Genomic DNA, 14,788 nt, shown 5'->3' with positions numbered 1-14,788 from the left:
TAATTCTATCTATAAACATTGATATTATTGTTCTAATTTGATAATTAGAAATATTAATTTGAGAGTTCTCAAAAATGAAAACTACTTTAATAATATATAATATATATTGTTTAATTAAATAATAATATATTATTATTATTATTATTGTTATTACTATTGTGGGCTGTCCACGGGAGGAGACTATAACCTCCACGTGGCGCATCCCCAGGTGGTGAATAAAGAAACACCCTTTAATGAAGGATAGGAGGAAAAAGCAAATTTATCTATTTATTTATTTATTTATTTATTTATTTTTAAAAAGAAAAGAAAAAGTATGTGGGCTGTAACGTATTTTTAATCTATTACTAAATATATTTTTCTTATAAAACATTTAGATATTTTGTAAGTATATATATTATATAAGATAATGCACTCTAATACGACGTAGAGTAAACTATACCACTATTTTAATTAAGAATTTAATAGATTGCATTTTAAATGAAAATATGTGGCGTGTGCTATTCAGTGTGTTTTTTACATTTAATCTAGTTATTTTTTAAATTCGATGTTATAACTAATCATAGAGATTGAAATATTTCATTCTTCGAATAAAATATTTTATTATCATTTGCGTAATTGTTGTTTTAATATACTTTTATTACATCGTTTTATCTAAGAGAGAATAATAACTGGGAAATAGAGAATGTGTTACATCATCTTGGCTGTTACTAACTGCTTCAGTAGCTTCCTTGGTTATTGTATTATCAGAAATTTTCAAAACATCATAGTCAGATTTTTCATGCACACATATCTTTTATTTTTAACATATTTCATTTCAATGCACAGTAGCATTAGAAAATATTTCCTTATTATTTTTTCAATATATATCAATATAATTTTTATTTTATAATTTATTTAACTAACATTTAAAAGTGCGTTCCATTTGTGTTATGTCATATTTATTTAACTTTAGAAAAAAAAAAATAAATTAATTTATATTACATTGTGTTTTGTGGTATATTTAACTTATAGTTTCTTCAATTATTTATGCGTTCAATATTGTGTTCTTGTATATTCATTTCCATTTGATTTATTTTTCCTGATTTCATTCCGTTTATAGGTTCACAGAAGTACAGGGAGATAAGAATGCAGAATACGATGTGATCACTTCTTCCAGGTGAGATTTCATAGTGCATTCTGCTTTAATCGTCATTTTGTATACTGCTTTCTTTCGATCATACAATTCATTCTCAAACGCATTAATACTTCATTCATACATTAAATTTTGCGACAAATACAAATTCATTCATGAAGACTCATTTTCTTTTTGTTTTTTTACTTTATACTTTGCTTTACATTTGGTGAGTGACATTTATTACAAATATTTGCATCGCTTGTTTCTTTCATCAAATTAAATTTTGATCATCTTATATTTGTTATCTAGTTGAGAAAATGCTGAAAGTATTATGGGAATGTCATACTTTATAGCATACGCAGATAATTATTAAATACAATACAACAGCGTGTATTGAAATTATCGTCAAGTAAGAAAATTAAATGAATTTGATAAAACATATCAAATCTTAATAGCCCCAAACATTAAATATATTCTTTGAGAACTTCTCTGTCAAATAAGTAATCAATTGCTTATAAAGACTAGTAATTATAATTTATAATTACAGATGTTGCTGTGGTTACTCTTATACTTACCATTGCGGAACTGGTGCAGATGTTCAAAGTTATGCCAACACTGGTTCCATAGAAAAAGAACGTGAACAATGGTCACCAGGAAAAAATACACATACTTATCCAACTGATGCATATGGTACTATCGAATTTCAAGGTGGGCCACATCCAACTAAAGCACAGGTATAATCAATTTAATCATACATTAAATTTCTAAACAAATATTGAATATATTTTTATAATACTACAACAATATATTTATCAAATCTATTTTTAGTATGTAAGATTATCTCACGATACTCGACCAGAACCCATAGTACAATTATTGTGTCGAGAATGGAATTTGGGATTACCTAAATTATTGATTACGGTTCACGGTGGTCGACCAAATTTCGAATTACAGCCAAGTCTGAAAAAAGTTTTACGCAAAGGTTTGTTGAAAGCTGCTAAAACAACTGGAGCCTGGATTTTTACTGGAGGAACAAACACAGGTTTGTTGTACTCTTTAATGGTGATTTATAAAGAGATGAATACTTTTAATGATATTTTATTGATATATTAGGAGTCACGCGTCAAGTTGGTGATGCTTTATTGCTAGAACGATCGCAACGACAAGGTCGAGTAGTAAGCATAGGTATAGCTCCATGGGGGGTCTTAGATAAAAATCACGAATTAATAGGACGTGGTGAAGAAGTACCATACGATTGCCTTTCTTCTCCTTGGTAAAAAATCATTTTCTTTACTACACGAATTATTTTTTAATTGTATATTAACAAATCTTTTTATTTTTTTTAGGACAAAATATACAGTTTTGAATAACCGACATGCTTATTTTCTATTGGTGGATAATGGTACCGAAGGTCGATATGGAGCAGAAATCGTGTTGCGTAGGAAATTAGAAAAATATATATCTAATTTAAAACTACAGCCGTGTGAGTCCTAGTACGATAGAAATATGCTTATTTGGTATTTTAGCAATAAAATAATATACAGTAATATATGTTTATGTACACTTATCATTTTATAACAAAAAATTATTTGTACAGATACACACAGTAGCATACCTGTAGTAGCATTAGTAATTGAAGGAGGAACAAACACGATACGCTCGGTATTGGAATACGTTACTGATGTTCCTCCAGTTCCTGTTGTTGTTTGCGATGGATCGGGACGTGCAGCTGATCTCATCGCTTTTATGCACAAGTAAGAAGCTTAAAAACAAATTAATCCAAAGATATGATTTCATCTATAAAAATATATTTGATTTTGTAGATATGCCAGTGAAGGAGATAGTGAAGCAGGAGAAGGTGAAGGACCGTTGGAAAGTATGAGAGAACATCTCCTGGATACTATCAAACGCACTTTTAAAGTTTCTGTTGAACAAACTAATCAATTATACTCTGAATTACTTCAATGTACTCGTAAAAAACATTTGGTAAGACGCTCAATAAAATTTAGTTTTCTATAACAAAATTCGATTTGCGAGTATAATTAAAATAAAATATTATTTACAGATAACTGTATTCAGGATAACGCAAGATCGACCACAAGAATTGGATCAAACAATATTAACAGCATTATTCAAATCTAAACAATTATCTCCAGCCGAACAATTATCGTTATCTTTAATATGGAATAGAGTTGATATAGCTCGTAGTGAAATTTTTGTATATGGTCAGAAATGGCCACCGGGTGCTTTAGAACAAGCTATGATGCAAGCTTTACAGCACGATAGAATCGATTTCGTTAAACTACTTTTAGAAAATGGTGTATCCATGAGAAAATTCTTATCTATACCTCGTTTGGAAGAACTCTATAACACAGTAAGTCTTCTATCACTTTAGTTTATTATTGCAATTAACATTTATACATGTCAAGACTTATTTACTTTTTGGTTAATTAGAAAGAAGGTCCTTCGAATACATTAGGCTATATTTTGCGAGATGTAAGGCCTAATATTCCACGTGGATACATGTATACCTTACACGATATTGGATTAGTAATCAACAAACTCATGGGTGGAGCTTATCGTGCACAATATACACGTAGAAGGTTTCGTGTTATTTATACCAAAGTAATGAAAAGATCTGGTGGGCAACAACAACATATGCATAGGAATAGTTGTGCTTTAAGTTCTGCTACTCGTTATTATTCAGGATCTGGTAATAAATCAGACAGCTTGACAATGAGTTTGCTCGCCGAAACTGTTCCTGCTAATCGAGATACACCACTTTTTGATTATCCTTTCAACGAATTACTTATTTGGGCAGTATTGACTAAAAGACAACAAATGGCATTGTTGATGTGGCAACACGGAGAAGAAGCTTTAGCTAAAGCACTTGTTGCTTTGAAATTGTATAAAGCAATGGCTCACGAAGCTGCTGAGGATGATCTTGAAACGGAAGTTTACGACGAGTTACGTGGTTACGGAAAAGAATTTGAAAATATTGGTATGATTAATAATTAAATTTTATTTAGAGTAAAAAAATAAGTAATATGAAAAATTGTTAATGATATATATTTTATCATTGAAATAGCTCTGGAATTATTGGACTTTTGTTATCGTCAAGACGATGATCAAACACAACAATTATTGACATCCGAACTTCAAAATTGGTCTGGTCAAACTTGTTTATCACTTGCAGTTACTGCTAATCATCGTCCACTTTTAGCTCATCCTTGTAGTCAAATCATTTTAGCGGATTTATGGATGGGTGGTCTTCGAACTCGTAAAAATACCAATTTAAAGGTGATTATGAAAATGAATTTAATTAATAGTTCTATAATAAAATTTTTCATAAAGAAAAATATTTAACTTGTATTTTTATATAAAGGTTGTTCTCGGTTTACTGTTTCCTGTTTATATATCACGACTGGAATTTAAAAGTCGAGAAGAATTACAATTAATGCCGCAAACCCAAGAAGAACATTTGATTGCTCTTGAAGATGAAAAGGAAGATAGTGACTCAGAACATGGTGCATCGAATGGTCCGGATGTTGAGGTAAATATAAAATAGATTTATTGAAGTGCCTTGTGTCCAAGTCATTTCTTATGACTGTGTGACTAAATGTCTTATCGAAAGTATGTTTATGCATTTTTACATATTTAATCTCATATATTTATATATATTTCTTATTACATAAATAGTTCGAAAATGAAAGGATATATATCATTCATAAAATAAAATTAACTTTCATTTTTTAATCATTTTTAAACATGAAATTGAAATGTAGATTTTTTTTCATATATATATTAACATTTATAAAGGAAATAGTTATATTCTACCATAATATGATCATAAAAATATTTGTTGTTTCTTACTAATTATGAACTCAGAACACTGGTGGCTGGTTTTAAAAATTACAATATTGTACAGGATGCACACGTAGCTTCTGTAAGCTTGGCATTTACAAAAATACATTATTGCTTATAACTGAAGTAGCACTATAATAACATTGAGTTATACTTGGTTTTTTCATTTCTTTAATTTATTATTCAAATTGGGAAAGATAAATCTTTCCTTCACAAGGCAAAATAATGTCTCGTATTATCGAAATGTTACTCACTAATACAGATTTATAAATATACCTTTTTTGTAATCATTAAATTGAACCGTTTATTATGAAAGTGGTGTAAGTTAATTTTATTCATAAATGTTACCATTGTCAGAATAAACGGTCCAATATTGCTTTACATAATTCATCATTTAAATAAATAAGAAATACAACATTATTTCTAAATTTTATTTTTATTTCTTAAATTATTTTGGCTTTAATACTTTCCAAAAGTGATATTTTTAATTAATAAATTTTATTCTCACTTATAATTTAATAATCAGTTTTTTAACTTTAATAGTATTTATTACAAATGTCACTAATGCCTGATATGAGCGATTTGGAATGTATTAATTGGAATGTTGTGTTGTAAAATTGTTTAATGAGCCATAAGAATTTATAAATTTTCTTGAAAACAATGTCTCAAATGAAGGTAATATAACAAATTTAGTTTTATTACAATAAGAGTAATATTTCTTGTTATTCATATTGCTCATAGTATATATATTATTATTATTATTATTATTATTATTATTATTATTATTATTATATACATAGGCAGTATTATTAATGTGTAGTAGAGTATAGAAATTATGTTGAATGAGTAATTGTATTATTTTCAGTGTATTTCTATTTTCTAAGCGCTTGAAAAAAAAAATATGTTATTAAAACACACTTAAGAGGGTACTCTCATCAGTTGTGTTAATACGTAGACCATGTGGGTATGCATAATAATTATTTTTTAGAAACATCTACGCAGGAGCCTCAGCATACGCAACAAATGCAGCAGCCATCAAGGCATTAAGGTATATTTATACTAACCTGAGCACAGTGATTCTCTCTTTCTATCTTTCTCTTTCTCTCTCTCTCTCTCTCTCTAAAAACAATTATGCACCTTCTGATGCACCTTCTAGCTGCTTCTGTTTATATGTTCCTTCATATTGTTAAGCATAATTTTATCCGCTGTTATGCTCTCTTCCAATCAATTGTTTGTCCAATCAATTTTTTCTTCTAGTAAAAAACAAAATGTACATACAGTGAAAACATCTTATTAAGAGTTAAAGGAAATTATGTGGATTGGTACTTGCATACTACACTTGAAATTAAGAAGAAGAAAAAATAATTATCTTAAAATTAATATTAATTAAAAATATATAGCCTATATGATATTATCTGAGATCAAAATGATTTTGCACTCTGTTCTATTTTTTGTTATTCTCAAATGTGAGTAAGATTTTACAATTATTTAGATTTTTTTCCAAGCTTCCTTGTTATGAGTTCAAAATTTCTTTTATAATTATCAAATGACTAAACTGTGCTAACTGCTAGGTGAAATTGGAGAGTACTTTTAGCATGCTTAGTGTAACTAAATACTTCGTTTTACTATTTTACAAATGAGTTTTATATTTCAATGAAGCCCTGTTTGAATAAATCTTGTTTCCTTTAAAAATGTTTTTTTATACATAAGAATTCATTAAAAATAGAATAATATTATTTTAAATAATCTATCCATTGCTATTCATTATAATAATTGAAACGAAATATTCTTCATTTATTTGTCTCCTTTTCTCAATTTCTGAAAATATGTTTTGTGTCACATTTCTATCACCACCCTTCATACCTTGCATATTAAATAAAAATCTAAGTATTGTCTATTATTTTAGATAACTTTCTAATCTTAGAATGTAATTTGTTATCTTATCCATCTTCTATTTTATAATCATAAATGCATATTATTAATAACTTCATATGTTGTATTCGTTTTTAAATATTGTTCATTGAATATTTTATGTAATTTTTGTCTATTCATATGTCAAACTTTCATATAAGCCTCGCTACTTTGTCAACGAAAAAAAAAAAAAAACAGAAAAAAAGATAATTGTCTAGAAAATTATTATCATGAAATATGTAATGTTTTATTTCGTAAAAAAAAATAATTGAAATTTCTCACATTTAATGTGCTTTGTGTGTAGGCTTTAATTAGCAGTGAACATTCGACGACGATTGTAAAAGAAACAATTGTCCAAGAAAATGGCAAAGTATTGACAGATAACGATGAAGGAACTCATCGAGCGTATGGCATTCGTTCAGACTACTACGACAACAAAAACAGTAGACCGTTACGATTAAAGAAAAAATTGTATGAATTTTATACCGCACCAATTACCAAATTTTGGGCCAATGCTGTAAGTAAATTCAAGGAACGTTTTTTTAAAATGGTATTGTTAATATGAGTCTTTTTAAAAAATTATTATATATTTTTTTATATATGTATAAACGATTATTAATTTCTTATTTGTATATTACTTTAATATTTTGACTATTTTATTTTCAGATAGCGTATATCGTCTTTTTACTTTTATTTTCTTACTGTATACTCATACAAATGAGTGAAAACCCATCGGCAGCTGAGATCTACGCGATATCTTACATCTGCACATTGGGATGCGAAAAAGTACGTGAAATAGCAACATCAGAGCCAGCAAAACTCTCTCATAAATTTAGCGTTTGGGCTTGGAACATGTGGAATCCTTGCGATGCAGCTGCTATAATATTTTTTCAAATTGGTCTTGCTTTGAGATTTCGTCATTCGACTTTTGACGTAGGTCGAGTTATATATTGCGTTGATTGTATTTATTGGTATTTAAGAATACTTAATATTCTTGGGGTTAACAAATATTTAGGTACGTCTTATTTAAAAAATAATATTTTAAATGTGTAATCTATAGTTGTCTATTTAATTATAACATAAGCTATTATTTATATAATATTAATAATGTTCATTGTTGTTGACTAGGTCCATTGGTTACAATGATGGGAAAAATGGTAAAAAATATGATATATTTCGTAGTTCTCTTACTAGTTGTTCTCATGAGCTTTGGAGTAGCAAGACAAGCTATATTAAATCCTAATACAGAACCAAAATGGCGAATAATCCGTGATGTACGTATTTTGTATTTGTAATATTTATAAAAAATTATTTCATGGTCATTAATTTTCCTCTGTTGTTATGATTATAGATTTTTATGGAACCTTATTTCATGCTTTACGGAGAAGTGTATGCGGACAATATAGATCCCGATTGTGGAAATGAACCAGGCATGCCAGAATGTCTTCCAGGTCGTTGGATTACACCAGCAGTTATGTCCGTGTACCTTTTAGTTGCTAACATATTATTAATCAATTTATTGATTGCGGTTTTCAATAATATATTCAACGAAGTCAATGCTGTTGCACATCAAGTATGGATGTTTCAACGATTTACGGTTGTGATGGAATATGAACAAAAGCCGGTCTTACCTCCACCACTTATCGCGGTTTGCCATGTATATCTATTAGTAAAATATTTACTAAGACACCTTACTCGAGGTAAACGAAGTACTGGTGAAACGTGCGATAACGGTCTTAAACTATTTCTTGAGGCTGACGATTTAGAACGTTTATATGATTTTGAAGAGGATTGCGTTGAGGGATATTTTCGTGAACAGGAACTTAAATTACAAATGTCTACCGAGGAACGCGTTAAAATTACTACTGAAAGGGTTGAAAATATGCATCAGAAAATAGAAGATATTGATAAGAAAGAGCATACGCAGAACGCTTCTCTTCAGGTAATTGAAATTAATCGATCGATGTTTAGTACAAATTGTAGGAAATATATGTATTAAAAATTTGATCTTTAATTTCTAGGCCGTCGAATTTCGTATTCGCAAATTGGAAGAATTAAGCGAACAAACGTTGGCGCATCTTGGCGTAATTCATCGTTTCATGGCAACTCACATGCCCAACGAAGGGCTTTCTACTTTTGATATAGACATCCGTCAACGTAGAGTTTCGGAAAGATCAGATGCTTTTTCAGAAGCTGATTCTCATACTCAATTACCTAGTCTCGTGTTGCGACGTAAGCGACTTTTGCGTTCTCAAACTGACGCCACTTTCTTAAACATTGGTCAACCTTTGGAGGATGACGTTTTGAAGAATTCAGAAACAATAACTTCTCGTGAAAATTTAACAAGAAATGATTCGTCGGTAAGCATCGTTGATCCTCAGAATGGTCCAGAAGACGTCAAGACTACTACGAGCCAAGAAAGCGAAGTTAGCAAGGAAGTAGGTGGTACGGAATCAACGATAAAAAAAGAAGTATCATTAGAAAGAGAAGCTAGCAGTGAAGCTCCAGCTTCAGAACCACCCAGACAAGATTCAATCGAACGTCCAGTCAGACAGAACAGCAGAACTCGTTCAGAATCTGATGACGTAGTACTAATGCCTCCACCAAATATCCAAAGAGGTGTTACTTGGGCGGAACCACGCGTTGCAGTGATTCCATCTTCCGTAACTTCAGCTGGGAGTACTCAAAGATCCATTCTTTTAGCGATGCGTGCGGAATATACCAGTATAACCGACGAATTAGAAAGTTATTGCGGTCTTCTTAGTCCACCAAGAACGCCACCAGTTTCACCCCCATTGTCGAGGAATAGAAATATGTCGGAAATGAACAATCCCGAGATGGCTTGGCAAATGGAAAACGAACATTTACGGGATGCCGAGGAATGCGATTATCAACAAATGGAAGATTTAATACAACGACGTTACAAAGAAGATGACGACGAATCCAGTAATCCAGCTGAAGAAGGTGCTGTCTCTACTAACTTCTTTTCCATATCTCACGAGCATCGTCAATTGCGAAGAGCTTCCGCGATTGATGAAGATTCTCGTAGACCACCTCCTACGATCAGCGTTACTAGAGAAATAGAACAGACACTTTCAAGGCCACCTGCGATCAGAGACCCCGAATCACCCGATCCGAGCGATAAAAATATGAGTACGGTACCAGCACCAGCTTCCGAAACTATGTGTTAAGATAATCCAAAATGCCGATTGCACGTTACATATATTATATGGTGTATGTACTGCATGCGATTCGATAAAATGAGGCTATATAGTTTAAGTATCTTAGATAGAAAATCTTATTTTTAGTTGTAAATCGAATTTATACAATAAATCGTTGAATTCTCATTATTTTTTAGAGAATTCAGGATTTATAACATGAACAGCGCAAAGGATAAACATGAAAAGCTTTGAAAAAGAATTTTGCATATTGCAAAATCTTTTAGTTTTTAGATTGATTGCCGTGCGAGTGAGTGAACAATCATTTTTTCATGTTTTATCAGCTAATAATAATAATAATAATGCCATTTAATATATTTAAATACGTTCACATTAAAATGCACATTATACGTTTTATTTCTAAGATAAAGCACACTTTTGAGAATTCATATTTTTACGTGAGCACTTTTGGTATTTTTCCGTGAACTAAGCTATATGAGTTCACTAAATATAGGCATCAATTTTTTGTGCCTATTTGATGATACAATGTCAACCGTAAATCTGTAACAAGTATCGATTGTTAAGTCTTTTTATATAAAAAAAAAAAAGAAAAAGAAAAATAGCAAAAAAGAAGTTATCGTCATTTATGAGATCTTTTCATTTGATCATAGTAAAAATCTATACTTCTTAATTTGTACTTAGGAAATTATTGTATTAATGTTTATTACATATACATTTTATGCTGGCGCTATAAAACAGTAATATAATATTATAAAACGCTATTAACATTTCTTATGGTTGTAAACACTTTTTAGTGTTGCTGTACATTTGAAATTTTAATTTTTAGTATTTACAGTGTTTTATTTCATATGTACAAGAATGATTTTTTAAACTAAATAACTTTTAGAAAGCTTTAAGCAGGAATCATGTAAACATTGCAAATATTTATTGAACATTAAAATGATGTATAAAAAATAGAGAAAGAGAAAAGAAAAAAATCAAAGATTACACGCGTTAGACAATTTTTATGTAATTTTATTTATTTAAGAAAATAACAGGACTAGAATAGATGTGCCGGTTTTAATTCGTTTTCTTCTTTTTTTTTTATTGATTTCATTTTTTTCTAATATTTAAAATTAGATGACATTATAATAAAAAAAGATAAGAATTAGTATTGACTTAACTACTGTCATTCTCAGCTTTATTGTCTTTACTGCCGGATACTTTTAAACGTATTTTGAAATATATATATTTAGGGCCTTATATAAACACGCACTTTCTACTGCGTCAGACTCGGACTTCACGGACCATTATAAGCGAACCATATCACGCAGATATGTTCTAAGGAACTAGGCCAATCTGCGTTAGTACAATTGCAACTATTTAAAGGAACTTTGATACCTGCATCTAAATTGCCTAGTTTATATAGACGAAAATATATTGTGTATAGCTTATAAGTGTTTAAGAGTGAAGATAAAGCTTGGGAATTATTGCTTAGAATATATATCAATTATATTCTAACACACTAAAATGCTATTTAATTTTTACTCATTTTAAATAATATGTTCTGATTTTAATTGTCTTTTCTTTTCTTTTATTTTATTTTATTTTATTTTATTTTATTTTATTCAGTACTTCATAGTGTTCCTTTATAAGTATCCTACGGTATACTGTTTAATATACTTACTATATCTTTTAGTTGAGATATATTATCAGAATACTAATGTTTTTTCATTCTAAAGTCACACACATAACAAAATGTTATTAAATTTCATCAATGTCACGTACAAATGTAGAAGAAATAGTTAAAGAAAACACAGTTAATGCTCCAATATGTGAGTTACATCATCCAATTAATTTATATTTATGGAATGATGTGTGACTTATAATGTTTGCTGTTGGTGCTTCCGAAAAATATGACCGTAATATTTTAAGGAAATAATTAATATTTAATATGTGTCATATTATTTAAGCACGATTACATAAAAACAAAACTCTTAACTTGAAACACTGGTTTCTTAGTATCCATAATAGTTTTTCAAAAGAGTTTGTAAATGTTCATTTGTACATAATATTAATGTATTTGTATACTTAAAAAAATTAAGTGCCATGCCATTTATATTATACATATAGTACGTTTATAAATATTGCAATGCGACAAAATCAGCGGCGCGTTATAGCTTCATAGAATCTCATAGCAAATTTGAATTTAGGAATCTATGAATAAGGTTGAATTTTTCTTCGAGGAGAAATACCATGTCTCTCGTTTACTCTTACCCATGCAATAAGTTAAATAATAATAATAATTGTAGATATAATTTGATTACAAATAAAATAGAATTATACATGTATGACATTGAGGGGCTCTCTGTTGATGGAGAGGACTGGCAGGCAATTGCTCTTTTTGCCCATGAGATAATGCGCCGCTGGACAAATTGTATATTTTTTAGAATATTCTGTGCATTTCTCGATATTCGCCTGAGTTCAATTTTATTTTTACAAATGATTTTTAGGCAAACATTTTTTTCTTTTCTACCACACGTGCAATATTTACGTTCTTACTTTATTTAAAAGGACAATATTTATTGGTAATAAAATTTCTTTCTTGTTAACGTAATAATATAAATATGGCAATATGGTAATTTGTAAATATACTTATATACGTATACATATAATAGCTACAATAATTTCTTCAATAATATCACAATCAACTAGGTAAATTGGTTCAGTATCATATATATTAATTCGAATAGGACTAGTCATAATGACACATGATTTTATTATTATATATGCTCAAATGTGGAATATTAAAGCATATAAGCACTGATGAAGTAATAATAATAGCATTAATGTGCATTATAGGTGTGTGGTTGAAACGCATACGTTATTTACTATTTACTATTCGATTATATTGAAATTATTATATATATATATGTCTTGGGAAAAATTCCGAATGTTAAAATTATTAAACAAAAACAAAAAAACTGTTAAAAACGAGGACTGTTAGTGGTTCGGCTTATGAGATTAAAATATTCATTTACTTTTTTCTTGATTTACATAAAATATGTAAAAACAAATATAAAAATTTGTTGTATTAAAATATTAAATTACTTGGAAGTAACGATTTATAAATTAATATCAATCTCATAAATCGATCTTGCTTTTATAAATAATAAAATCGTGCTATGTTGATTAAAGCACATTATTGAAAAGCAATTTTTGAAGATATACGTGGGTGTAACACGCAATAAAATCACATACTTACACGTTTCTTCTTATATGAATGATATATCTCATTAGCTTACAAGACAATTTTAATTATAAGAAAATTCGTATGCTCGTTGATCTATACAACGAAATTGTTAACTTATTCGGTATATGAAAATTAATAATAATATTAAATAATAATAATATTAATAATAGTAATAATATTGGTGAGATATAGACATTTTTCTACTTACATTCAGAGATCTCTTCTCTCTCTCTCTCCCTCTATGAATGTTTGATATATAATTTTCATTAAATTTCGCAAAAAAGACAAAAAAATATCATTTGAATTGTTGAAATAAATGATATTATTAAATAACAAAGTATGAAAATGAAGTATGAACAAGAAAAAAAATATAATACAACGTATGCGAACGTGTTATACTCACTTTTTACGAGCGTATGATTCAATATGAAATTATCACACAAAAATAAAACACAGATAATCGAATATGTAATTTAAATCGTAAGATACAAAGATATTCGACACGCATATAAGTAATTTTTCAGCTATCAAATATCTTTGATCAACGAATAAAACATCAAAATAAGTCGTTACGCGATTCTACGCATTTTCGTCGTGTTTTAAATATTTGGAAAAGAAAAAATACCTTACCTCGTGAAAAATATCCAAGACACGACCCTTTGTACTCATTTATTTTCTTACGACAATTATTCTTCTCTCACTCGACGAAAAATCAAAATATTTCATTTATTATACTTAAAACATAGTATAAAAAATTATATATAACTATATCAATATCCGTATATTAACTGGTGATTATGAAAATGATTTAAAATTCATTAAAAACATTTTTTTTTAATATCTTGTCATATACGCTATTTAAAAAATTTTCTAATGAAATAAAAACTATTTTTCTTAAGAATAAAAATATATTCACTTTATTTTGTACTTCTTGTTATAAAAAGAAAATAATTTTCAAATAATTCAAATCAAAATATCTTGAAATATTTTAATAAACGAGAAACATGACAATTTAACATGTTCGTAAAAATTAAATTTAAAAACTTCGATCATTTCCATGATAACCAGATCACACGCATCTATTTACAAAAAAGAGAAAGGGATATTAAAAAGTTTTGAATATAAACATATGTGTTCTAAATGGTAAAACTTTCTAACATATACCATTAATATCAAACTTATACATGTTTATCTACGAATGAGATAAGTAGGAGGAATTTCGAACAACTTACAATTAGCCATAAAATGACAGTACATGTAAGAGTGCAAAGGGTTTTAATCACCTATTGTCGATTTCAAACAATTATCATACTAATAATTCAACGATTAATGATCTGATCGCCTTTTCCAAAAAAATATGTATTTAAAAAAAAAAAAAACAAGAACAAGCACAATACACAATCTTTCTAATTCTCACATTCGTTAAAGAATAACAAATATTTGGAAGAATGAAAAATCCGTGAAAAAAAAAAGAATTCAGGCAGCACG

At 28.8% G+C, this 14,788-nt stretch overlaps 1 protein-coding gene across 7 annotated transcripts in view; it reads left to right on the top strand.

Annotated features, from left to right (window-relative positions):
• The window catches only part of LOC106784991 (transient receptor potential cation channel trpm), a 14,464-nt gene extending 2,615 nt beyond the window's left edge, over nt 1–11,849 (top strand). For 4 of the 7 annotated variants that reach the window (XM_014745071.1, XM_014745070.1, XM_014745069.1 and 1 more), the window contains 17 exons: nt 1,100–1,156; nt 1,662–1,848; nt 1,943–2,156; nt 2,228–2,387; nt 2,461–2,597; nt 2,712–2,868; nt 2,938–3,100; nt 3,180–3,488; nt 3,569–4,115; nt 4,203–4,414; nt 4,500–4,667; nt 5,967–6,026; nt 7,194–7,406; nt 7,556–7,904; nt 8,018–8,163; nt 8,241–8,831; nt 8,911–11,849. In XM_014745071.1, coding sequence (XP_014600557.1) covers nt 1,100–1,156; nt 1,662–1,848; nt 1,943–2,156; nt 2,228–2,387; nt 2,461–2,597; nt 2,712–2,868; nt 2,938–3,100; nt 3,180–3,488; nt 3,569–4,115; nt 4,203–4,414; nt 4,500–4,667; nt 5,967–6,026; nt 7,194–7,406; nt 7,556–7,904; nt 8,018–8,163; nt 8,241–8,831; nt 8,911–10,080 — 4,840 coding nt within the window. In that variant the 3' untranslated portion in view covers nt 10,081–11,849. The remainder of the gene's footprint in view (nt 1–1,099; nt 1,157–1,661; nt 1,849–1,942; nt 2,157–2,227; nt 2,388–2,460; nt 2,598–2,711; nt 2,869–2,937; nt 3,101–3,179; nt 3,489–3,568; nt 4,116–4,202; nt 4,415–4,499; nt 4,668–5,966; nt 6,027–7,193; nt 7,407–7,555; nt 7,905–8,017; nt 8,164–8,240; nt 8,832–8,910) is intronic. The other 3 variants (XM_014745074.1, XM_014745068.1, XM_014745072.1) reach the window with 2 other exon arrangements.
• Nucleotides 11,850–14,788: the final 2,939 nt, after the last annotated feature.

This window comes from Polistes canadensis, unplaced genomic scaffold (assembly GCF_001313835.1).
Source record: "Polistes canadensis isolate GaletaPanama2010 unplaced genomic scaffold, ASM131383v1 scaffold_43, whole genome shotgun sequence".
Taxonomy (NCBI): domain Eukaryota; kingdom Metazoa; phylum Arthropoda; class Insecta; order Hymenoptera; family Vespidae; genus Polistes; species Polistes canadensis.
This window is presented reverse-complemented; position numbering and strand designations above follow the sequence as displayed.